Source organism: Abramis brama, assembly GCF_963993115.1.
Source record: "Abramis brama genome assembly, chromosome: 7".
Lineage (NCBI taxonomy): Eukaryota > Metazoa > Chordata > Actinopteri > Cypriniformes > Leuciscidae > Abramis > Abramis brama.
In genome coordinates, this window is record NC_139969.1 from 36825223 (window position 1) to 36852465 (window position 27243).

General features: G+C 38.3%; 1 protein-coding gene across 2 annotated transcripts; it reads right to left on the reverse strand.

The window, feature by feature from the left end:
- Window positions 1–2159: 2159 nt before the first annotated feature.
- ripk1l (receptor (TNFRSF)-interacting serine-threonine kinase 1, like) lies at window positions 2160–26586 on the reverse strand. 2 transcript variants are annotated; one of them, XM_084119407.1, is made up of 10 exons: window positions 25965–26586; window positions 25241–25397; window positions 22760–22897; window positions 20740–20971; window positions 20188–20337; window positions 14193–14269; window positions 12194–12266; window positions 8766–9335; window positions 7976–8120; window positions 2160–4117 (listed from the first exon to the last, which is right to left on the reverse strand). In XM_084119407.1, exons 1-10 carry the CDS (start codon window positions 26120–26122, stop codon window positions 4039–4041), a joined length of 1779 nt encoding a protein of 592 aa, XP_083975533.1. In that variant the 5' UTR covers window positions 26123–26586; the 3' UTR covers window positions 2160–4038. The 2 variants fall into 2 exon arrangements, with proteins under 2 accessions (XP_083975533.1, XP_083975532.1); XM_084119406.1 differs by having other exon boundaries at window positions 7971–8120.
- Between the last annotated feature and the right edge of the window lie 657 nt (window positions 26587–27243).

A 27243-nucleotide genomic window follows, 5' to 3' on the forward strand; every position in this document is an offset into this window, starting at 1 on the left:
TGTTCAACAGTAATGCTATCGGATTTCAGCTTTCGGATTTCAGCTATCGGATTTCAGCTATCGGATTGGATCAAATCTTGAAAATGGGTTGTTCAAAATAAAAAATAAAATGATTCTTACATCAGATTAGATAAAAAAAAAATCCAATCTTGGTTTTGATCTGAATAAAATCATCAGTTTGTGTTCAAAACGTTTTAGTTTTTTAGTAAAAAAAAAAAAAAAAGAAAAGAATTATCCTGACCCAAGCATATTATATTTCATATAAAGATTGAAAATAGTATTTTTGTGCATTTTTCATTACAATAAACATGCAATTCTGTAACTTTTTTTAAGTTCACTTTTTTTCACTTCAGCAATAATCTGCCAAGTGTCGTCTTTGAAAAGAGATCAAACTTAAGTCTAAAGCATTCAAGATTTACAGCAGTTTAAGTTACATTTGTCAGGTCTATGCTCAAAAAGTTAATAAATGGATTATAAATACAGCGTAAATATAACTTAGTGCCATAAAACATTATCAAACTATTCATTTAATTGACATAAAAAATAAATTCGGTCATTTGACTGCCACGCGAAGAGCACCAGAGGGTTGACCCACACTGACGCGAAGAGCACCAGAGGGTTGACCCACACTGACTCCAGATTTGGTAATCTGAAAAAGTGTGTATCTGGATCAGGCTGATCCAAACCTATCCTGGATAGCAAAACATGGGATTTCTAAATCTTGATAATTCCAGATGAAACTTTTTGAACATCTGGGCCAAAAGGTTTGATTTATTGTAATTTGAGTGCTTAACTCCATTAACGAGAGTGGTATGTTTAATATAAATGTGTATCAAAAGGAAAAGAGAGTTGAAAATCATTTATCAGTACGCTAGTATCAATTAACGAGTGCATTTGCATAATCTAGTGTGCGCACATATTTGTGCTAAGTTTATTTTTTATAAATCCCCATATGTTTCAATGTCCATTTTGTGCGTACACAACGTTTACACACCAGGCCCCAGATCTCCGTCCGAACACAGACATGCTCCCCATCAAAGCACCAAGTGAGGGAATATCGTTTTGAAGGAAGGCGTTTCATCTGAAGGTCTTCTGGTGACACGTGCAAACCCGACACTACGCTACCCGTGTGTTGGTTTTTCATGTCATTTGTCACCCGTCTGTATACCAGCATTTCATTTAAAACAAATCACTAAACGGAAAATCATACACGTGTTCCTTGGAAAAAAAAGGTTGATTCAACGGAAATGGAAAATGGCAGTGGCCAAAAACGGTCAGTAATGAACTCAAGACTAGGGATGGGCATTCGATTAGACATATTTTTATATTAAAATTCATTAATATTTATATTTTATATTTATATTTTTTATAAATTAAAAATGCAATGAAAATACAAAATTACAGATCTTTATTACAAGAAGATCAACTTGTGGCAGTTAAACTGGACGTTCGGTTAGGCTAAACATGAAGAGCCGGCGTTCTCAAACAGAGACCCTCGTTTGTTCCAAAATAATAATAATAATAAAAAAAAAGAATCATGTTAAACAATAACTTAACCAAAAACATAATAATACTTAGATCTGACAGGTTTTGTCAAAGTGTAACTCAAAACTAGGGCCCTCCAAGGCCCGGAGTCGAAAAAGAGGGTGAGAGAGATTAGCCTACCTAACAATTAATTAGGCTACTTAACAAAGCCCATAAAAAATAACTAGTAACTCATACAACTTCTGCACCAGTCTACTGATTTTTGTTGAGAAAGATAAGCATGTTGACATGACTGACGGTCACCAGGCGCAACCGCAACCGAAAACACCTGCTCTGAGGGGACTGGCGTTGCCGGGATGCACAGGTACCTCCGCGCTAACTTGGCCAGCCCGGGGAACCTCGTCCTCCATGCTAACGCCGACTTGATGCTAGGTTGAGACCGAGAGCAGGATGCACCGCCACCGACATTAACCAGGGTCGGATGCACTTTGTTTAATGGTACATCATTTGAGTCGTGGCCGTGTTGTACTTATACACGGCATCGCAGTGTTTGCAGTGAACTAAGTCTTTTTTTAAAATCAAAATGGTCCCACGCCACCAGGGCCTGAAGTTAACTTTTTTGACCACCCGCCACAGTGACTTTTTACCAGCCAGTTTTTGTTGTTGTTTTTTTTGGCCTCATAAAAGGTGAAAAAAAAAAGGAATTGCACAAACATTTGTTCTTTAACTTGTAAGAATACACATTTAAGTGCTATTAAAGTTATTAACGAGATCCTTACAAGTAATAATGACTCTTAGAACACAGATATAGACCTAGTGCAGCTCGTATGTAAACGAATCACACGCGGCTGTGTTGATGGCTGGGCAGCTGTTAGTTACAGCGTTCAGGAACCATTAAGCAGAACTAAATTAATATTGTTATTACTGGTAAAGTTACCGGGTAGGCATTTTCTCACCGGTTCCCAACTCCCAACATCTGTGCAACTGTCATTGTAATGTAGCTTATGTCAGCGTTGCATTATCTCATCTCATCTCACCAACAGTTTAATACTTAACTCACATATTATTCAAACGTAGTCAGAGAAGGGCCTCATCGTTCTCTCCGATCACATATACGTTCCGAAACACTCAAACTGCGCTGCTTTCACAGATGCTTTCTGTACTCCAGTAATGTGCCGCCACATTTTTAGCTAAAATCCAACGAAATGGCTGACTTCGTTTAAATGTCAAAGAACAACAGTTGCAAAAAAACAACAACAAAAAAACGCAAAGACCCGGCCCCTTTAGTTACTGTTGCTATGTCCGACAAGCTACACCGCGCTCACGCCAAACCATGATCTCATGCAATGAAAAACACATCGCGCAGCAGAGACACTGACAACACGCTGACAGACAAGACAGTCCAGGTTACTTTTGATATTAAACAAAGTCTCAACGTTAAAATTTGGTCATTTTTAAAGAAATTTTGACAATACCGTTTTGTGGCTTTGTAATGTGTCTTGACAGATCGCTGTGGTGCCTCAGTTAAAGCTGCTCGTGAACCGATCATCTCTTCCTTCTAGTTAATTTATAGCATCAAATAAACATGAATGAACATAAGAAGGAATGTAGTTTTAACTGCGGAAAGATGTCAGTAGGCCTACTCAGTACACTCCGTTTTTTCAAGTTCAAATCATCCAACGTTGAACTCTCCTGACTGCTTTGTCGGACAAAAAAAAGGCGGATTCGGCGGATTATGATTGGCCAGATCGCCGTCAATCAAACTCCCCGCGAAGGGTCGATTCTCATTGGCTACCTGCCAATGTGGCAGGTAGATTGACAGTGTTACCCGCCAATTGCAGAATTCACCCGCATTTGGCGTGTGGTCGGGTGTTAATTTCAGGCCCTGCACGCCACACTTCGCCGTGACCTCTTCATGGCTCTTCTTTTGAAATCAAAACGGAAACTCGCAGGTCAAATATTGCCCCCAGGTGGTAAAATGTTTAATTGCTGCCACACAGTGAAATTCATTTCATTGCTTCAAGACTCACACTACGCAACGCAACCTGCATTAGATTAATCGATAACAAATTAACATGATCTTCAAAATTCTTAATGATCAATTATCGATCGTTGATTAATCATGCCCATCCCTACTCAATACATGCTATGATTGCAGTATTATAAAGAATTGTAATCAATACGCTGTAGCGTTCAACACGTGTCCAATCCAGTAAAAAATACACTGTGTAACAGTGATGGATGTTTTTCTGCCAGCCTTGTGAAGGTTCACCTTTAGATGAAGGTAGAGAGAGTTGTACAGACAGCCGGTTTCACCCCGTGATCACGTGATCATGACACTAGCATACGGTGGTGTTTCAGGACTCCAGCAGCTTTAGGAGGGCGCTGGATTTGAAGCAGCCTTCCAGCGCACGGCACAGTTTACCCACGGTGATGCCCAGCAGACCCTCCTTCATCTTCCAGCGCTCCAGCATCTGGTGCACCTTCTCCGCCAGGCCGTCGCGGTCATAGTCGTGCTCGATGGTGTCCACGTCGATGTCGGTCAGACCCAGTTTACGAGCCACTTGCTTCCAGTTTCCACCGACGTTCTGCCGCACAAGCTCCAGGTGAACCTCGGTGACGGTCTGGTCCTCTGTTCACGACAACACAATCACAAGACAGAGACATTCATCAGATGTGGCACAGTTTTCTCTTTTATTTGTTTCCCAAAATCTGTGTTTTCCGTTTGAATTTTTCTGGAATGTGTTTTTGATGATGGTTTTAATCATCAAAAAGGATGTCTAGTTAATTGAATTCACAAAAGTTTAATAAAATCATTTATTAAAATTGTAACAAAAGACATAAAGCAATAGGATTCAGGCATGTAAATAAAAATAAATAAAAAACCTGACCCCCAACTCCACAATTATCAAAGATATCTGTATTTTATTATATTAATAAAGAAACATCATACTATTGAAATAATACACTGTACTTCAAATTTAAAAGTGTTTAATAATCATAATAACAATACTACATTTTAATATTACATGTTATAATAAAAATATTAATATAATTGTTACAGGGTTCGTACAAGGTCCTTAAAGGTGCATTGTGCAATATTTAAGAGGATCTGTTGACAGAAATGCAATATCATATACATAACTATGTTTTCAGTGGTGTATAAAGAGCTTACATAATGAACCATTATGTTTTTATTACCTTAGAATAAAGCAATAAGCCCCTTGAAGCAGTGTTTTACAGTGGATTTACAGTGGACGCCCCTTAGCTGTTCTAAATCCACTGTAAAACACGGCTTCAAGGGGCTTACTGCTTTTATAAAATGGTTACTCCATAAAAATATTCATTTTAATATTTATTTTTATTCATGAACTAAAAAAAATATAACGTTATACCACATTTATCCCTCCGCCAAGCAATGTAGTTCCAAAGAGGTTGCTAAGCAACACATGCAGCAACAAAGCATCACAAACGGCAGTTGCGCAGTAACACTAATGTAATGCGGTCACAGGTGTGTGTTTGTGGAGTCATTTACACTAATGTAATGCGGTCACAGGTGTGTGTTTGTTGAGTCATTTACACTAATGTAATGCGGTCACAGGTGTGTGTTTGTTGAGTCATTTACAATGGCTTTGAACGTGGCTCAACCAATCAGAATCAAGGACTGGAACTATGCGTTTTATAATGAGCCATTTCTATCTACACACACCCCGGGTCCCCTTACATTGAAATGCGCCGACATGTTTCAACAGGAGCCCTAAACAGACAAATACGTCACTTTCGTCACTATGTGCAAAGAAGCTAGCTAAAGTCAGTGAATAAAACACTGACACAAAAATTAACATGTAACAATAAAATTCACAATAACATCGTTTTACTGAATAGTAAAGTAACTATAATTTCCTACTTAATCTTTGCAAAGAAACCTCATTGCTTAACTGGCTACTCTCTGCTGTCTCAGACGACGACATCACTTCCTGTCGGCCACCGTAACTTCTGTTGAAAAATGTCTTCTGTCTGAACTAAAAAAAAAAAAAACACACACTGCACCTTTAAAGTGCTTTAAGCACTTGAATTTGACTTTTTGAAACCCTTGAAAACAGCCATTTTTATGAAAAGGTACTTGAAAAGAGCTTGAATTATTGAAAGACAATATATGTGAAATTAGTGATTAATTTTATTGATAAAACAATCTTCACGTAAAATTAACGCTGCAGACCGTCTGATATAGATATAGAGCCATTTCGCATCATATACTGAAGGGCTGCGCTTAGTGTCCGTGTATTCCCTGCATCCATGTCTGAATGGAGTTGGTGGACCTGACACAACCTACTTCATTATACAGGACTCCCTGGACACTGACTATGACAATTGGCTGTTCTGCACAAACCAAAGAGTAAGACATTTGACCAAAAACCATAAAACAAGATAAACTTACTTGAGAAGCAACACTAGACAATTTTCTTCAATTGTTTATACTTATTAAACAAACAAGAACAGTTTTTGAGATGTATTTCCAAGTATTTAGAATATGTTACTCAAGTAATCTACTGAAATATGTTACAGATTACATTTTATAGCAGTTATTGTGTAATCTGTAGTGGAATATTTTATTTTAAAAGCAGTGTTAATTTAAAAAAAGTAATTAGTTATAGTTACTTCTCATAAATGGTAACTGAGTTACATCATTAACACTATTGCGTTACTTTAAAAAAATAATTTCAAATATGTCAAATAACTTGGATGCCCCCAATATTAAATATGTTAAATGAATGAAATGGACACTAAATAGAATAAATTATTATTATAAACATTGTACACTAATCTACACTATTTTAATGTTGCTGTGGGACAATGTGAGAGACACCTATTAAATTCAATATATTATTGTAAATATTATCATTAGTGGAACAATAAAACACAATAGATTGTTTAGAACTTTTAATATTTATTGCACAGACCACAACTGGCCAACAAATAAGTCTAAAAATAAATGACCGGTATGCTTCTTAAGAAATGTACCAAAAATGAATAAATAATAATAAAAAATATACACTCTTTGTAGTGCAAATTAAAATTATAAACTGTCACACAACTGGTAGACTCTAGCCTACTTGAAGTATTTTCTTCCTCACACAGTAAACAGTTTAACAAGAAGTGCTCTCAATATAATACTGAACAATGTACCAAAAATAAATAATAATAATAAAATATAATATTTTTGGGTTTTATTTTTATAACCTACAGAGAATGTCATCATAAGAAGTTATTTAAGCCAAATTCTAGTCGTGTTTGCCACACGTGTCAAACAAAGATGTTTTCTGGGAACGTTCCCTGCAGGTTATTTTGGGGTTTTATTTTATAACTTAAAAAGAGAACGTTCCCTGTTATTTTTAGGTTTTATTTTTATAACCTAAACAGAACATACACAGAACGTTCCCTGTTATTTTTAGATTTTATTTTTATAACCACAGCCGCGTTTCCATCGCAGGAACTTTCCCCAGGAACTTGGAACTTTGGGGTGGTACTCGGTGTGTTTACACCGCACGAATCAGGGTCTAAATGAAGCTCCGGGTAAATATTTCCCCCTCCGAAAGTCCCTGCTCGTGAGGTAGGGCTTTTTCAAAGTTCAGGAACTCTCTGGGGTGGGACTTGGGCGCTGAACATGCTGATTGGTTGAGTTCATGCCGCATTTTGATTGGTTGACTCCACCATCTGTTGCGGTGCGTGCAGTAACAGTCGTCTATATTCAAATCAACAATTGAGTTTAAAAAATACGACCGATGACGAGGTTCAGGCTTTATTAAGCTTAAATTCAGAGGATGAAGTCCAGTGGGAACTGTAAAGTCACGTGCAGTCCTACGTCACTGGACTATTTGCCTAATCTTCACGGTACTTTAGACCGCGGTGGAAACGTGGCTAGCAACAGGTCTGGGGGAAAAAAAGTTCCTGGTAAAAAAGTTCCTTGGGACAAATTGTTCCGGATAATTTCGGTGGAAACGCAGCTCATGTAAACTAATTAAAACGTTGCAGATGATACCAATAGGCTACGGAGATTATTCTAATGCTGAAATGTGTAATTTATTTATAAACACATACTATATAAAGCTCGGACACCCTTGGTCTCTCTCACGCACTGTCGAGCGCGCTCTCGGCATTCGCTTTGCTTTTGTCCAGTCCGGCTTCTCATAAACACACACACACCAGAGAAGAAACTTTGCAGGTCCTATGGCTGAGAGAAAGCCCACTCGGATGAAAACCGCTTCAGTGAGCTCAATTATAGTAACGCCGCATTTTATTGACAGTAACGGTAACGGCGTTGTAACGGGGGAAACAGTAATTCGTTTGATTACTCGTTACTGAAAAAGATAACGCCGTTAGTAACGCTGTTTATTCATAACGTCGTTATTCCCATCACTGTTTAAAAGTAACCCTGAACTTTCCACAGCATTCACTAGGTATGAAGCAGCGTGAGAACGTCTTACCGTACTTCGATAGAAGCTCATTATATCTGGTTCCGCTGACAGATCCAGTGGATAATGAGCTGAATGAGCCGCTATCAGACAATCGCAAATTCATTGTGTTGCAATTCCCGATTTGAATTGCTTTGGCATTCGAGATGTTCACAGGCCACCCTAAAGAAAAAGCAAACAAAGAAGGAGAAAAGTTAAAAGTACGGTCCCAGTACGGCACGCAATTCCAAGAAAAAACAACTCAGTAGCTTCTCATGCCTGCAAACTCAGAACCAGCGGGAAAGGTGATGATGTAAACAACATCATCACCTATCACCTATTTAATTTTTAAAATAAAATGATAAACCTCAGATTTCAACCAAATAAATGGTTATGTATGTTACATATAACTGGTCTGAACAAAAATCCCAGAAGTGCTAAATGAAAATGAAAATTCACTCTCTGACAGTAGATGGCGTTTATGGACAAGCATAAATAAAGCGATTACCCCTGTTAAAAAAAGCAGCGCTGTGCTCATAAACTCTACTTTATTAGGCATCATATGGATGTAAGATAAAAAGAAAATGCAATCAAAACTTTTCCTTTTATTAAAATGACTAAAACTTGAACTAAAATTAAAGTGAAAACAAAAAATATAAAATAATTATTAACAAAATCAATAATATTGTATCACTGATACTAAAATAACATTGTCTTTGATTTGCACGAATCACACAAATGACCCGTTTTAATGTCAGAACGGTGAATTTCACCGCAAGCTGCCGAGTTTGCAGGTATGAGCTGTTCACTGTTCACTGTTCACTGTACCCGAGTCAGACGGAGGACATATGAATTGTGAGTTTAAACGCTGGCCAGGGTTTGAATCCGATATGAGAGACTCTGCTGCAGATCCACTATCTGGGCAGGACTTGAAACGATTGTATGTTGGAGGATGAGGATGATTAAGTCTGTCCACCTCAGAATACGGCATCGAGAGGTGACTTGCCAAGTCTTGCCTGTGAGAACCGTCTAATGAACTCGCAGCAGCCGGTCTCAGATAGAGATTGTCCTGTGGGGTTGGGTAAGTGGTGGGTTTCACAGAAGACATCTGAGGAGACACATCTCTGGCCCACCTGCTATTGGCCGGTTGCTGTAGGAGCGGATTGTAGACGCTGTGCAATGCCAAGTCTGGCTGATCAACCATTCGACTACCATATTTGTGATAGTTGTACTCTTGTGCCAGTTTCAGCTCCAGATGTGGAGAGATGGGAGGAGCTGCGTCGACCTCCAGAGACTCTTCAGCCGTCCTGAAGCTGAGGTCTTCAATGCTGGCCTCCACCGGCCCCATATCTGAGCTCCTCAAGGGCGCTGGAGAGTCTCTGGAAGATGGCGAAGGGTCTGCGGAAACACAAGAAACGTTGCATATATGAGCATCTGATGTACCTCACGTACAATGAACATTGTTGCAAATAACAAAAAATGTAATCAAATTCAGTCAGTGTTGTCACTCTTAGCCGCATTTACACTAAAGGGCCCGATCATACACACGGCGCAATGCGGCACCAGGCGCGATGCAAGTGTTTTTTGCTAGTTTCAGCCCGACGCAGTTATCGTTTTCACGTCTTGCAACACATTGTTTAAATAGCAAATGTATTTGCGCCCATGGGTGGCTGGTCTGAAAATGAGGTGTGTTCAGGCGCATTGTTGGCGTGTTGCTACTTTGAGGCAACAGAAAAATATTCCGCCATTGACCAACAAAAACCTGGTCTAAAGTGGCGCGTTAGTAATGTGCGCCTATAGGCGGGTCCACAACGCATGACACCTTGTCCCGTACATGTTCTGCTTGCACACTTTAAATTCACGCACAAGCAGATCCGTTACCTCTCTGAAGACGCGTTCAGTCTTTCTGCTTGCAAATTCCATCATGTAAATAGCAAATCCGCCATGGCGCGAGCGCAACTGGCTTTTAAAGGGAATGGGAGATGAAACTCTGATTGGTTTATTGCATGTAAAGCCCAAAACACACCCATTACTCATTAAGAGAATAGGGACAACCCTTTTAGACCATGTGTTGGACGTGCCGATCGTTTTTCCCATCGTTAAACTAGCAAAAGTGGATTCGGACTTACGCCGTGCGCTTTAGATCCTTAAAATAGGGCCCAAGGTCTTGATGCCCAATTCCGATATGTTGACTACATCCGTTTTTTTATGACCAGCTTACATCTGCTTTTAAAAGTGACCCATATCCCATTCAGTATCTGCATTCATATTATTCACTTGCCGATACAGCCCAAGGTAGACGTACTGACCCAGAAAAGCTTAGGCCAAAAAGCAAGTAAAAACGGCATGATTTGCAATGGACAAATTGAAAAGAGTCATGTGATCACGGTTGGTGTCCACCTGAGTTGACGTCATTCGCCGCCGATTTTTGCACGAATCCGATTCATATCAGACTTATTTCCACATATGAATGAGGTCTGAAAATGATCTGAGAATATCGGAATCCATTAGCTTTTTTCCTGCTTATACGTCCGTGGGTCAGATCCGATCTGAGACCCGGAATTGTGGCACATGAACCATGTAATGTAAATACGTCTCCAGTCGACGATGTCTTGTCCCTTTTTTATACTTGTACTCAGGAATAAGATCTCTAGAGTCTTATAACTTGCTGTGCTGCATTAACTAGACAGACTCCAGACAATGCCTTAGAACAGAGGTGCCCAATCCTGCACCTGGCGATCGACTGTCTTGCACAGTTCATCTCCAACCCTAATCAAACACACCTGCCTTTAATTTTCAAGTGATCCTGACGTGCTCTGAAGACCTTAATTGGTTGCTTCAGGTGTGTTTGATTAGGGTTGGAGATGAACTGTGCAGGACAGTCGATCGCCAGGAGCAGGATTGGGCACCCCTGCCTTAGAATATGCTTTAATCACGGCCGGAGGATCTCAGACAAATTACAGAGAGAATCCCACCAGCAAAAAGACTACAACAGTTTCATAGAATAGGAGCATTGCAAAGGGGACAGGGTTCATTAAATATTTTTTCTCCAATATTATAGGTTCTTCATATGCATAATTCAGCAAACCCTTCTGTTACTAGGTAGAAGCTTTACTTTGTTACTCAAAATCATGAGTTTATAAATTTAGTTTCATTTCCCCGTTTGTTATATTCGGAGTTGATTCAGACACACACTGACTGACTTTGACCAAAGTTTTTGTAAACATTTAGGTTTCAAAAGCATATAAATGTTATTCCTGCAAGGAAAATAAAAGTTAGTTATGATTAATTAAAAAAATAATAATCAGAGTGTATAAACCACATTTCATTATTACGTTCAGTAATGGAGCCATTTAACAGACTGTGATGTTGCATTACCTTGGCATTAAATTACAGAAAACTGCTGCTTAAGTGTTTCTAATACAGTGGCTGAGGGAGTGAAGGCAAATTTGACATCTCTCTCTCTCTTCTGACCAACTTAATCAATCTTTTGACATTTATTTCCTCTTTTTAATGTCATAGAAATGCTATTGTGGATTTTTTTTTTTCTTCCCATTTGCTCTTTTGTAATTGGAGCAATTGGGAACGCAAAAAATCCTTTAAAATCCTCTAAATTTAACAGTATTGAGGTGTGATCCACGGGAGAGGATTTCTCTCATTCAGTGCGCCTTATACTGTAGGCCTATATATATTTATCGCGATTAATTGCAATTAAAAACATTTATGTTTTTATAGGTTTGTATTAGTTTAGATATTTTATAAAGTAATAATTTTTAAGACAACATAAAGACAGTATATTTTAATTACTTGTTTAATGGCATCTTTTTATGAATGAAGGTCAGTATCATTGATACAAATACAGCTATTGATATCTGGAAAAAAATGATTCCACCCCCCCATTATTTAAACATTATTTATAGCCATCCAACGCCATCACGCTTGAATGGTTTAAAAGCATTTGCATGAATAAGAGCGGGATCATATAATGTAACTCTACCCAAAGGATGACAAAAATTAATGGATGCTGCGCTAATTGCGTTAAAAATTTGAACGTGTTAAACTGGAAAAAAAAATGAATCGCAGCTTTTTAATTAACTGACAGCCCTAATATATATATATATATATATATATATATATATATGGGTGTCACAATGATAAACTATAAAAATGGCACTTGATGTCAAATGGTTGCTGATCCCCGAAGTGAAACAGCAAATCCACAACATGAATGTCATTTTATGAATACATTTGCTTACCTTCAGGAGTGAGTGAGTCTGTGGTGAGGGATTTCATTTTTTCTACAAGCTCCTCAGGGCCCTGATACAATCTCTGTGCAAAACAAAGCAATGTAATGAAATAAATAATACTAGCACGACTGTCCTATGTTTCAAAACGTGCGCAACATGAGTTCAAGTAGACATGTGAATGCATTGGTCTAGTAACGACCAATTCACGACTGAATCATATGGAGTCTGTTCTTTTCAATAGCTGTGTTTACACGGACCCTAATAATCCAGTTGTAATCAGAATAAAAAAAAAATAATTGTAACCATGTCAATTGGAATGAATTGTCCAAATCCATAAAAAATTCATTTATAAAGGGTTGTTTAAACCTTTTCCAATCAGAACAAGAGAACATGTAAACACTTGATCGGATTGAAAACCGAAACAGGAAAGTACTACGCATGGGCAATTTAGTAGAAATGGCGTAACAACGTATAACGCACAGAACGAGCTATTGTTGTTGTTGAATGAAGTGTCATAAATGACCGTCAAGTGCTGCCAACTGAGCGACTTTGTCTCTCTGCGTCTACTCTGTTAAGAGAGAGGAACAGCGCATACAGTAAAAAAACATATTCTGTTGCTTCTAACCTGAACACAGCCATTCTCTTTATCTTATGTGTATGGAGATCTTATCAGACGACGTCTCGATTATAAATCAGGATTTTAGTGGAGATTAACCGTTTGGAAGGGAGAGCTGGTTAACATGTAGTCTTTAATGCAAATACTACGCAATTACGTTATAAATATGCTAATTAGAGTATGACGCCATCTAGCAACTTTTCGAGTAGGCTTTAGCTACTTTCCATTGAAAGAAGTTTGCAACAAATTCTCCTTCCACTCGATAAATATAAGCAGCACGGCACAAAGCTTTATGTGCTCGTCGTTTCCTAAATTAGCACCCGGAATAGATAAATATAAAGTCTGCTCTTTAAAACAAGGAAAAGAAGCAATTTAGGAGAATGGTTAGTATGTGTTAACAGCGGGAAACTCTGTACATTACTGCAGTGTGCACATGTTAAAAAAATCTATTCTGATTTAATCATCAACACATTTTATCATATATATCATATGACAGTATTGTATTTGTACAAAAAAACACAAAATAATGTCTAGGTTAAATAATGGCTTCTAAGAAAAGATGAATTGCTTAAAATGAGCTTATTGTATTCTTATAATTTCGATCAGTGTTTTGTTTTGCTCTATCCTCTGCACTTCTGTGGTCGTCATTACGCCATGCGTCAAGTTCAAGGCTCACTCTTTCGCCGTAAATCGATGCTAGTTATTTTAGTTTATAAAGTTTTAGATATGGATATTTTTCTTACACAGACGCATCGCTTCACTTCAGAAGGCCTTTATTAACCCCCGCAGCTGTGTGGAGCACTTTTATCATGGATGGATGCACTTTTTGGGGCTTCAAAATATCAACACCTATTCACTGCCATTGTAAAGCTTTGGATGAGCCAGGATATTTTTAAATATAACTCTGATTGTATTCGTCTGAAAGAAGAAAGTCATATACACCTAGGATGGCTTGAGGGTGAGTAAATCATTGGGTAATTTTCATTTTTGGGTGAACTATCCCTTTAATGCTTTTGCGTTGAGTTCTTTGTCAGCAAAAGCAAAGTTTCTCGGGGGAACGCAAAAGTTTTGACAGAAAATACACAAGCATTGAAATACATTTTCCATATTTTTCCACCACCATGTCCCTTCAGGGGCTCCGTAGATTTCCTTTAACGATCATAAAACAAATCTTGCACAGGATAGAAAATAATAGTAAACTATTTAAATGTTTTATAATTTTGAAGTGTAAATACTGTGAATTTCTGTGCTCAGGCGATTATGTAATAATCTCAGCAGGCCTAGCAACCTTTAAAATAATAAATGAGTACATTTCTTTGGACATTCCAACACTGACAGATTCACCTGACACACAAACTGAGAGAAAACAAAACAGCAACAACAAAAACTTACCATCAGACTTTCCAAATCCACTTTTACATTTGGTTCCAGCTTTTCTTCGTAAAATGGTAAAAAGCTCTCATAGCTTTCTGTAAAAATAAAATAAAATATAAAAACAAATTTATAATCAGTTCACTAGATTACATCTACTGAACTGAACTGAACTGTTTTTTGGATACAAAAGGATTCTGATGTAATCCACACCCATAATGAACAGTCAACAGATGCCAAATGCAATTACAAACCGGCTTTGCCAAGCAAATAAAACTTGTAAAACAAATAAAAGAATTTAGGCCCTTTACACCATGAATGATAATTATAATCAGAACTATATTAGTATCCATACCCAGGAATGATCTGTCAACATCAGTGCAGCATGCACGTCTTTAAAGATAGATTTTTTAGCCTTTATTTTTCCAGGACAGATGAAGCAGAGGAGAGAGGCACACAAGAGTTCCTGTACATGATGAGCTGTGCTGTTTGTCACAAATATACCAAAACTGTCAATCAATTAAAAATTAAAAATCAATTGAATTATATGCTACGCTATTTATTCCATAGCAATTAATCCCACGGATCAGCATTTGCTAAACCCCTCTAAATGACGATTCCCTAAGTGAGTGCTGCATTTTTTAAGGATGCCGCGTCAAGTTAAAACGAGTTCATCTGCATCCTGTTCCATTCACAAATCGTGCTACACTCTTGATTATTTAGCTTTTTTACATGTTCAACTTTCTTTTACAGTTTTTCTCGATTGCTTAAACACATTTCTTGAAACTATGTCTCGTATTCTCAAAACTATAAACACAAATCCATAACGTCTCACCCAATTCCCCAAACATCCTATTTTCAGGTCAAAATGAAGCTCTACACTCAAAACCATCCACTCTTGCTGAAAAACCAAACTTTGCCCTCAGACAGGACACACAAGCCCTCAAAATCACACACACTACAACATAGTTTAACACACTGGTGCAATAAATTCAAAACAACATTTCCAAAACTGGTAAGTTATGTTGCTTGTGGTTCCCCCCCTCACAAACCTTTTCACATGATGAACACAAAAGACACAACCAGTGGATACATTGGCACATTTTTATTCATACACAGAAAACACACACACACACAAATATTTTTTTTCCTGTTTTACTCTTTTTTTTTACTCTTTTTGTTTTTACTCTCTCCTCTAATTTTTTTTTTTTTTACGTATATTTACTTACAGTAAGATGTGTGTGACCAACATATGACAGTAAAAGAGCACACACAAACCATATTCTAATATGGAATTCGAATTGTATTGGAATGGTAAAAGAGTGTTGGTCGTGACAGGAGGGTCTCCACTCAAGGATACAATATGATGGATACGTCTAAGAATTTTCCACATATGGTTGAAATACCATCATTTGCCTAGAAAGATAACTTTCTGGGAGTCAAGACTATAAAGGAGAAAGGATGCCCTCCCTTCACTGTCACGCTCTGTGTCACTCTGTGTGACTGTACGATTACTGGCCTTTTCTTGCAAGAAAATAAACCTCATCAAAGACTATTGGAAATGCTTGTCTTTTATTCAGTGATAGAATTTTGTTTGCCACCACACCTCCCTGAAGGTTCTAGAGGCGACGGTAAAGCGACTCAAATTTGGCCTTACTCGTAGCCCAGCCTCCCTCATAGTCATACCATTGACTTAACACATGGGCAACTAGAGTGGCTTGAATTTCATCTGAGACTGCTTGTCTTCTTGTCCTTGCCCTTCCTCCTCCTCATTCTTATCCCTCTTCCTTCATGTCTTTCTGGATCCATTGTTCCAAAACGCAATAAACTGATTTGGGCCCTTTTATATATCTATTGAAGGTTCTGATTGATGTGTGTTAAATTTTGACTCTTAGTGTTTCCACTTGGGTAATTGTGTGCTAACTGAGCTGAAGCTGTGCTGACTTGAGTGAACAATATTGAATGCTAGTGCTTTCTAAATGACAACATGGTCTAGGCAATGGTCTAAGCCATAGGCTCTACTCATCAATTTGCAGCACTGATCATACCTATAGAAGCACCCCAACAAATAGGAGCATATATCCCTTTTTCCAGACTCAACAACAGTTGGGGAGGGAGGTAAACAAAACAAAGAGACTCTCATGAATTGCCCATCCTAGATCCATTTAAACCTCAGTAATTAGCACCTCCCTTCGGCATTGCCACTCATCCAAGGGGGAGCATACATCCTTACTCTTTACTTAGGAAAGGGAGGCAAACGAGAGCAGGACATAATGCAGTTTGCCCAATAACTGCATCATCGTCTTGCTCATGGACACCTCGACACTTGGTCAGATGGAACCACCAACCTTCCGGTTTGTAGACAACCTACATGAACCACTGAGCCACTGCTGCCCCAAAGACCCCAATGTAACTGGGGGAGGGCAGCCCATACCCAGCCTTGAGTCAAGGATCCGCAATAGCTAGTGCTTCATCTTTAGCGCTGATAAGCAACAGATAATAAGGAGGAACACCCCATAGGTGAACTTCCTATACTCATTAGCATTGTCAAACCAGGGTTATAGTAGAACACACATCAAAGCAATCATCCAAAGGGGAGCATACATCCCTACTTCAGAACCCAACAGTAGTTTGGGAGGGAGGTAAACGAAGTAGAGTGAATCTATACTGCCCTACATAACTCCGTTCACTCTTCATCAGCCCTCACAGACCCCCAGAGAGGGATATATCTCCTGAAAGCTGCTGTCTTAAGCCCTATTCGCACTGGATTAGTATTACCTGGTGACCTCTAGTCAATTGCAATAATTGCGGAGGTTGTCTGTGATCTTAATCCTGTGCGAATCGGTCATGTCTGTAATTTGTAAAGTAAAAATTCCCCTGCAAATGACCTAACATATTTCGCCGAACACAGAGGTCCTGTGATAATATTAGTCCCATGCGAATCGGCATTTCTGTGATTTGGCTGGGTTGTATATAATTTTTTCAAGGTTTTTGTTTCCTGTGCGGCTTTTTATCCATCTTTCACGAAGAATGGAGGCTGCGTTGGGGTGTTTTGATAGTATTTTGGGTGCTGGGTCATATCATTATACCCTCACCATACAACTATACAATTTGCAGAAATAGAAAGCTGAAAATCATCAGAAGAGCAAAAAAAGAATGATTAGATGGAGATGGATGACATGTATAGCAGCATGCGGTAAAGAACATCATTCTGTTTATGATATATCATACAGCTACACCTATAATAACGACAAGCAATAGCCTATTGACATCATATCCGGGAGATAAGTCAGTAAATTCAAGTAAAATCACAGGCTTCGCTTATCCCGTGCGAATGCGGTAATTTCTAAATCACACAAGGTCCCGGATAATACTAATTCAGTGCAAATGTTGTCTTAGACTCCAGCTATGTAAACTAAAGGTCAGAGTGTGAGATCAAAGCAGAGAACAAACATTTTCTAAGCCTCTAAGAGGATACAGCACCAGGAGAGATAGCTAGCAAGCTTCTCTTCAACTGGGGGTATTCTCACATATCTATGCTCACACAGTCTCTTCACATGCGAATAATTCGAATGCATGGGAGAGACTATATGAGCTAAATATAAATTCCTCCAATATGTTGACACCTTAATGTGGAGATATAAAAGGAATAAAAGGCTCACAAACTTGTATGCAGGGCACCGGAGGAGGCAGATTATTAACAACACATGACTCAATTCTCTCTGCATCTCATTCCTCAGAATTAGAAACGTAACATTAACCAGTCAGGTCGGAAGCGACCACAGATCTGCTTCCTGAACCGACATGAAAACACCAAAGCAGGAGAAGCCCAAAAAGAGAAAACTCCCTTTAGGCTCCTCCCTACAATCCCAGTGACCCATCCCACCCTTCTGCCTTGGCAACCGCAGGAACAAAACCATGAGTCAAGCATGGGTGCAGCTTCCCAACACCAACACACCACAATGAATGCTTTCAGCTCCCTAAAGAGCCAAACATGCTCAGTGCAAGTGCTAGATTCTTATCTTTCTAGACAGAATCAAGCAATAACAGAGCCTCTTACTGCGAATGCATCGGCATGAGTGCCTTCAACTCCCTTGAGAGCCGTACACACTCAGTGCAAACGCTAGAGAAAATCAAGCAAGAACAGAGCTTCTTACTGCGAATACAACGTAATGAGCGCACCCAGCTCCCTCATGAGTTGAATGCTACAACAGGCTCTTATCTTACACATGGCTCCTGAAGACAAAAAAGATGATGACGTGTAACTCAACGCCCTTTTATACTCACAGACGCTTTGTGTGTGACGTCATGAACTGCCATCTGCTAATGATTATTGGCTTTCCAGTTCAAAATGGAACCTATTCTAGCCCAAAAACAAAATCAATACTTTAAAAAAAGGGCATTATAGATCCTGTTGGCTCCCCAGAGAACTGATCACATTTGAATAATCTAAGGCTGCATTTACACTGCAGGTCTTGATGCCCAATTCCGATTTGCTGACTATATCCGATTTTTTTGACGACCCGCTTACATCATCTTTTAAAAGTGACCCGTATCCGATATTTGCATTTACACTATACACTGCCAAAACAACCAAATGTAGACATTCTGACCCAGAAAATGAAGTAAAACAGCTCGATATGCAATGGATGCAGAAGCAGACAAAATTATTATAGTGATGCGCGGATCGTGCTCTTATCCGCGGGGGCTAAGTGGATAATCTGCGGATCGGGCGGGTTAAGTAGGCTAATAAAAATAACACTCTGATTAATTTCAGGTGGGTCGCGGGTGGATATGATAAATCATTATTAACGAAAATATTAACTACATTCTCTAAAATATGAGTATGTTCCATTCCAGTTTAAGTTTCAAGGGAGTAAAGCCTGTTTATGCCATTAAGAAAATTAAATTCTGTCAAATAAATTTTGTTAATGTTCATTTAAAAGCAGCGCTCATTCATCAGTGTATTATGTTACCATTAGAGATGCGTGCATCAACCGTCAACTCGAGTCCGCTGTTGAAGGTGATGATCATCCATTTATCGAAATCGACAGCGCATTAATTTTAAAAGACGAACAGAGAACCGCAATCAAGGCATTTGTCGATCGGAAAGATGTGTTTGCCGTCCTTCCTACGGGATTCGGCAAAAGTTTAATTTATCAGCTGACTCCGATGGTCATCCTTTAGTGAGCTGCTCCAGGTACACATCCAGACTGAGAGTGCATTGGCTGAAATGTCTGTATGTATTTTAATTCTTGTATTTGCTTTTTCTTATTGTTTGTTTGCTTGTTTGTTTTGTTTGTTTTTATCTGTCCTGTCTTGCGTGGCTTTTGGACATGAGTCTGGCAAATAAACTCAATTGAATTAAAATTGAATTGGTCGCTAAGAAGATGGGACGCAATGAAAACCCTGTGGTCATTGTGGTTTCTGCTTTGGTCGCACTCATGGAGTGCTTTATTATTACTTTACTCATTACTTTACTACTTCTTCCTGCGTGTGTGCAGTTGAGCTCTGTTGACAACTATGCTTCGCTCAACATACGTCACTTACTGCGTTGCTCTGATTGGTTGTAGGTCTATCCAATTGAGTGTAGAGGGTTTTTTTTCCTGGTTCGGTTAAGACACGCCTCATAATCAAAGCACGATGGAGCAGTATCAGACTCACATTCTGCCTAGAATATGAGTATGACGAAGTCAGGCTAGATCTGTGCCACATGAGAGGAAAAAATCGGAATTGGGTCACTTGAACCATGCAGTGTAAATGGGGCCTAAAGAACCCCTTTCCACAATTGAGAAACTTTAATGCAATGGAAAGGTTCCATGTATGTTTAAGGTTCTTGGAACCATTGATGCCAATACCTCTATTTTTAAGATTGTAAATGAACGTGCTAAATTGGCAGAAATAATGCAAAACTTGTCTGGTGAGGAAGATTTGTGGTTGGTAAATATTTTCAATTAATTCGCATTGGCAAGTGTGACAAAACATTAATTTGAGGATAAAACTTCAGTGCTTCTACCTTTAAATGTGGGGCGGTCTTTACACTCCTTATTCCAGCATGTCTTCATGAGGTCTATGATCTCTTGAGGTGTGTCACTTGGGATTAGTGCTTCATCGGGCCGTTCCCCCTGACACACACAGTGGCAGATTTGCTCCTCACTTCTGGCATCTGAAGTAACAGAAAAACAATTTCTGGTTAAATACTGGTCTTGAGCTTGTTATAGGGCAAATATTAAAGAGGGTTTGCATGCATTTACAAAGCCTTAAAAGCACAATGGCAAAAAATGACTACTTTATTGAAGGAAATGGTCATGTTAAACTATATCATGGCTGTTTTGGTTCAAATAAATTTTAGGTTAATATAATTTTTTTCTAAGGGACCCCCCTTTTTTCCCATTGAGAATGAGGAACTGTGCTGTTTAAACTGACAGCAATAATGAAAATTCATTTTTAATTTAATTTGATCCTTTTCCTACCCTGAAAAAGACTTATATATAAAAGACGCATATATAAAAGAGCCGTGTTAACATTGTCGTTCCACAGAAGGAAGTGTTTCTAAAACGAGACTCACTTTCATACGGCTCATGGCCCGTGAGGATGACCCAAACTACAATGGCAAAACTGTAGACATCAGATTTTTCAGTGGAGCGGGTGTGGATGCTCCCGAGGTGCTCCGGGGCCATATAACACAGCGTGCCAGCACCGCGCAAACACGATTTCTTTCCCAGACGACTTTGTCTGCGAGATTCCTCTTTCGTCAGCTTGCTCCACGCCTCAGATGTGGCCAGACCGAGATCTGCAATCTGATGCAAAACAAACAAAACCAGTGCAGAGGATGCATGAAATTTCTTCTGTCTTTGGGTAAAAGTCAAGTCAAATTGGATTATCGCATAAAATATTTGTGAATAAAGCACTGTTTTTATTCCATGTGTTTAAAGTCCCCATGTAGTCAATCATTTGATCCCTTAAAGCGGCGCTATGCAGTTTTGTCAATTTTGCTTTTTGCTCGCAGGTTTCTCTATAGAGCTCCCCCTACAGCTTCGGAATAGATATTTGACAACACCATCAAATATCTATTCCGATAGATATTTGATGAGATAAAACTCATCTTTGATCACCAAAATGACATTTAAACATTTTTTTTTTCCTTGAAAAGTTATTCATGCCTTAAAATAGCTTGAATGTAACTACACCCTTGCCTCATTTACTATACGCGGTTCTATGAATATGCAAATATACCCCGCCTCCACTCACTCACTCAGCTCAGAGATCCACTTGTTGACGATCACACGTTGATCTGATTGGTTACAAGGTAGTTTGTGACGTCAGAAACACCAGCGATTTCTAACCGTGTTTCTAAGACTGTCTTTGGTTCACTGCAGTTTTAAGGAGAAAATACTCAGCAATGGAGTTGACTTATGAATTTAAACATGGTTAGACTTAAAGCATATTAAAAAACACCACATAAACATATAAACAACATTAAAAGCTGAATTTTCACCACGGGGGACAAAACCGTCACTTCTTGGGAAATCGGTGCAAAATATCTATAATAAAAATGGAAGTTGCTAGCCTGGTTGACAGTTGTAACTGAGAGCGGGTCTGGGGAAGGTTCATTCACAGCCCATTTCCAAAGGGGCGTCACCAACAGACGTCGCTCAAATGCCTCTGGGCACAATTGGATAGACGTATACAAAGCGACATCTGTTTTTTTGCTCGGTATTTAACAAAAAGGAAACGTTAAAACAGACGCGATAGCTGATTCGAACGAGTGATGTTCCGGATGTTCCACGGCGGCAGCCATCTTTGTTATGTACAAAATCTTCTTCAATGTCGCTGCGCTATCGTCATCGTGTAAATCCCGCCTCAACGTTTGTGATTGGTCCCTCGATTTGGAAAAATTGGAAATGGGCTTGAATGGGCTCTTGGCCAGACAGACTTGCAGAGCAAATCTCAAATTTGCCGGAAGTTCGTCATGGTTTTCCCAGGCTAGGAAGTTGCTGCAATCGGGGAAGAAACTGTGGCTCTTTTTTCCTCAATCATAAATGACTGATGAAACACAATAAACGTTGTCGCGTTATCTTGCGTTCAGACGCTGGTGTTTGGGAACGCAGTCATGTGATACATTTTGAGAGGTCATTATACCGAACCATTTTGATGACAGACTTTGGCTGAATCCGAAATCGCCCCCTAAACCTTCATTCACTATTCCCTATGTTAGTCCACTTGAAGGAGTGAATGAAAACGAGTGAGTGAATATGCACAGCCGTTATTGCGATGCAATGTGGGATTGAATAAGTGCACTCAATAACGTTCACTATGGTTTCGGACACCAATTCAAATGGCTGTCCCCTCAAATAACATCCTATTTGAGGGTATAGGGGGCGATTTCGGATTCAGCCTTTGGCTCAGTAATTTCAGAATGATTAAACCAACGTTTAAGATGCAAAATTGACCAGTGCATGAAGAAGAAGAAGAAAAAAATGTGCCTGTAGTGTCTTGCCTTAATATGAAACAGGTCTAAATATTTAACTATTGCAAAACTTTTACAAAAGGGTGTTCATTGGGGAATTAAGAGAGAAGTTTTATACTTTTATATGGAAATGCTTGTCCACCAGGATGTTCTCGGGTTTTAGATCTTTGTGAATAACTTGGTTCTCCATGAGATAAACCATTCCCTCCAAGATTTCCAGAATGATCCTTCCTTTCACAGATATTGGAACCGTCACCTGGAACAAAAAATATGAGGAAATTATTAAGTGAACCACTTCAAAACTGAGGAAAACTTAAAATGAACTGCATTAACTGATGAACTGTTATTTTCATGCGCTGTCTTTGGTTTCCTAATTGCCCAGTAAACTAAAGGAATTACGCATATCAGGTAATGAAGCAAACAACATTTGACTCGACTAAAATACGAGGACAGAAACAATGAAATCAAAAATGGACAAATCCTTTTTCTTTTTTTTAATGAAATATTGCAGTATTTATTATAAATGATTTATCCGTGCACATCATTATTTTTTTGTTTATCCATGTGCCTCGCAATCTTTAATCAAAATAACTTCCTTTTGAAAAAGCAAAACTTTTTCAGATTTGTGAAAATAGCAAAACTTTCTGAAAGTTTTGAAAATAAAATCACGAACCACAGTGGGCATTTCATGCAGCTGTTAAAGTAACATTTATAGAATAATTATGAACTTTAATGAAACAAAAACTGAACATTTTTGAAAAAGTAATATTTGAATCCATTTTTACACTTTAATTCATCAAATGTAGTGAAATTTCCCCTCTTATGCCTTTTCCTTTCCTCATTGAAGCAATGTACCTCTCGTTGCTTTCATATGGATTACATAATTAATTTCACATTTCATGCTTTCTATAGATATAATTCTTATCGTGACTGAGGCCAATTTTTCAAGTTTTGGTTCCTGTTTGTTTGTTTCTTTTTCCTTTATTTTACAAAAGCATAGAGATAATAAGATACAAATAAAAGAAGACCCTTTAGTTTCAAATGATGTCTTCCTCTTATCTGTATGACCAAAAACAAAGAATGCAAAAATGTAAAATTTAAAAATTTAAATACAAAAAAAGTATTTAAAGTTCTTTTCACTGTTATGAGAAAAAAAAATCCCAGCGCATTCATTGAACGCTAATTTAACATGCCAGAATGAACCTGATTTTAGAACAACGCATAGCGCCACTCGTGCCTGCCAGGTGTGCCAACACACTAATTTATAAACTTCAATGAATGTTCAATGAATGGGATGAATGTTGTCCCAACCGAGGCTAAAAATAATTCATCAGAGGCAGGGATATTTAGAGCAGAGGAGGGGAAGCAAATCCCACCCTGGATATACGTCACAGTTAGGGAATGGGAAGTTGAGCTGGGGAATTTTGGAAATAGTCCAAGTTGGAAACTTAATGGGGATTTATGGGAATTAATAGAGGGTATGCATTGACGTCACTTTCCCGCGGGAACACACTCCCTCAGCCGGAATGAGTGGCAGAAGAGCTGCTGCATGAGTTAATAGGGGAAACTGCGACAGGAATCATGTTTCCTGACATTTATATGTTCCACACCGGGGAAATACATAAAGCAAATTTGCCTGTGAATGCTTTATATAAATACAATATAGGTCTAAATCTATGTGATCCCTCATATCAATGTTATATCATCATATCGTCCAGCCCTAAAACTTGTGTAGTTTTTTTGTCAGTGTTTATTTAAAAACATCCAATTATGCAGAATATACGAAGGTAAATATTTAATTGACGAGTTGTCAATACAATAATATATAGGGTATGATTTTACCCCTAAATTCAGCATATTGACACAAAACTGCACATCCACCCTTCGCTCTCCAGTTGTTTCTATGAATCACAGCGATTCATTTATTTCTCTGATCTGTAGCTTTCAGCAGTCTGTAAAAATATACCTCAGATTTCTTGTCAAATCTAGTTGTACAGTCAATCTCAAAGCTCTTTCCTGTTTTAGATGCGTTTTGTGTGTTTTTCACACTGAAAACAAACGCTGCCGCTCAGTGTTTCTGCCACTCAGTGTGTGTAACCGCAGTCACTCCGGCCGACGGTGACGTCACACGCATACCCTCAAACGGGAATTTGGGATTATTTAAACAAACATAAATATAAACATATATTACATATAACATATATATATATATATATATATATATACACACATACATATACACACATACATTCCCATTAATTCCAGAAAGTTTCCAACTTCGGAAATTCCAGGAATTTTGCAACCCTAGTCAGGGAAGAAAACACTAGCTAGCGCAACTTTGATGCAACTTTAAAGAATTCATCTCAGATAGTAATAATGTTCATTTTGCAAGTTAAAGGAACATTAACTGATGCTGCATTTTATATCAAAGTACCAATAACTTTACAGATGTTGAGCGTCCTTGAAATAGATTTCATTGTAAAATTACAAGTACATTCAGACTGTCTTTGGACACTCAATGTCACACTGGTCCCATTCGAATAAAAACGCTAAACTTGATGTACATTTTAGCGTAAAAGTGAGAGTCTGCAAGTCTCACCGTCTCCAGCATGCTGAGCAGGTTTCCATTGGGAATGAGCTCCATTACTAAAGAATAGTCTCCGTCTTCCAGAATAACACCCAGCAGCTTGACCACTCGCTGATGGTTTAGTCTGCTCATCAGACTGCCTTCATCCAGCAGAGACTGCTTCTGCCGCCTGACACACAGTCATATTAAAGTCTGTTAGTTCACACAAAAAAAAAAATACCATAATTTACTCACCCTTAAATTGAAAGTTCACCCAAAAATGAAAATTCTATCATCGTTTACTAACCCTCAAGTTGTTCCAAACCTGTGTGAGTTTCTTTGTTCTTCTGAACAGAAAGGAAGATATTTTGAAGAATGTTTGTAACCAGACAGATCTCGGGCCCCATTGACTACAATAGTATTTTTTTTTTCTTACTATGGAAGTCGATAGGGCCGTCCATTGAAGATCTGTTTGGTTACAAACATTCTTCAAAATCTCTTCTTCTGTGTTCAGCAGAACAAAGAAACTCATACAGGTTTGGAACAACTTGAGGGTGAGTAAACTATGAGAGAATTTTCATTTTTGGGTGAACTTTCCCTTTAAGCCATTCTATGAGTATATGACAATGGCATACATTAGTAGGCTAAATTATGGGATGGTTTCATTTTCATTTCAAACTAAGCCTTTAAATGGAATTTATTAAAGTCAACAAAGCATAAAGAATCGAGTCCATGCTCAGACATGGCTGTTACTCACCCATTGCGTGGCGGTCCAGTGTAGACTGTCTTTAACACCACCTGGCCTAGTGTTTTGTGGTAACACAGGTAAACCTCCCCAAAACCTCCATAATCCAGAGGCATTTTCTTGATCAGATCTGTTGGCTTCATGACACTCAGGCTCGATGCTGTAGCCATAGTTCCTCTATTCTTAAAGACCACTTCCCATAGAACAACAGAAATATTGGCTACTTTATAACTCTGTCTGGAGCATTGCGGAAGTGGCGAACATTAAGTCTAACAAATCGCTATTTCCCGACGCTCAAAAGTGAGAATTGAAATGAAAAGCCACAGAAAAAAAGTAGATCAGAGAAAAATATTAAATACAAAATAATAATAATAAACGTCACTACGCGAAATGTTGCATTCTTCTGCGCTGTACATTCCCCTTTGGCAAAACTTTTCCATTAGTTAGTTACAATACAAGTCATATCGACGCAACTTTTGCTCTGATCCTTTGTTGACTTCAGCCATTAGACTTTACCTAATACCGAAAAAACACGTTTAACACTGACCAGAAACACGATAGTAAAACATACCGTGTGAAATAACGCCAGTTCTCTTCTCTTTCCCTTTGCTTCCGGGATATTAGTTTACAAAGTGAAAGTAAAATTCAGGCAGACAAACATAATCAACAGCAGAAAAACAGATCACGAGACCACTCTAGTGATGTCAGCTTATTAACGTAACTGATGTTCACCAATTGAACATTTATTAGCTTATTGTTATAAGTAAATAAACAGCGAATGTTTGTAAACTTTAAAAATTATGCATCAACGTCAAAGTAAATGTTAAAATCAAAAGTTTTTGTAGGGCGATGGAGCAAATGGAATAAAGCTAAATAAATAAATAAATAGGAATATTTTATTATGGGCTTACTTGTAGAGACAGTGGAGCGACAGGTACAGCACTGATTGGATTGGAATGGATTGACCCATCAGAATCACGCTTTCCAGAAAACTGTTATATGAAAATTGTCCTCTTTTTTTATCGTCCTCCAAGATGTGAAATATATTTAAATAAATGAATTTGAATTATTTTATTGGCTTATAACTTATAAGCTTGCAGAAAACGGTTATAAAAAAATTAAAAATGTCCTCTTTGTCATCGTTCTCCATAATTTATTCATATATTTACCCATTTTGCAGAGAAGTCACATTGATGACACTTAGACTACAATAACCAAAACCAAAACTGTGTGTTTTTAAACTTACTATTTTCTAATTGTGTTGTGAAATAGAGTTATTTCACTTTAAAAC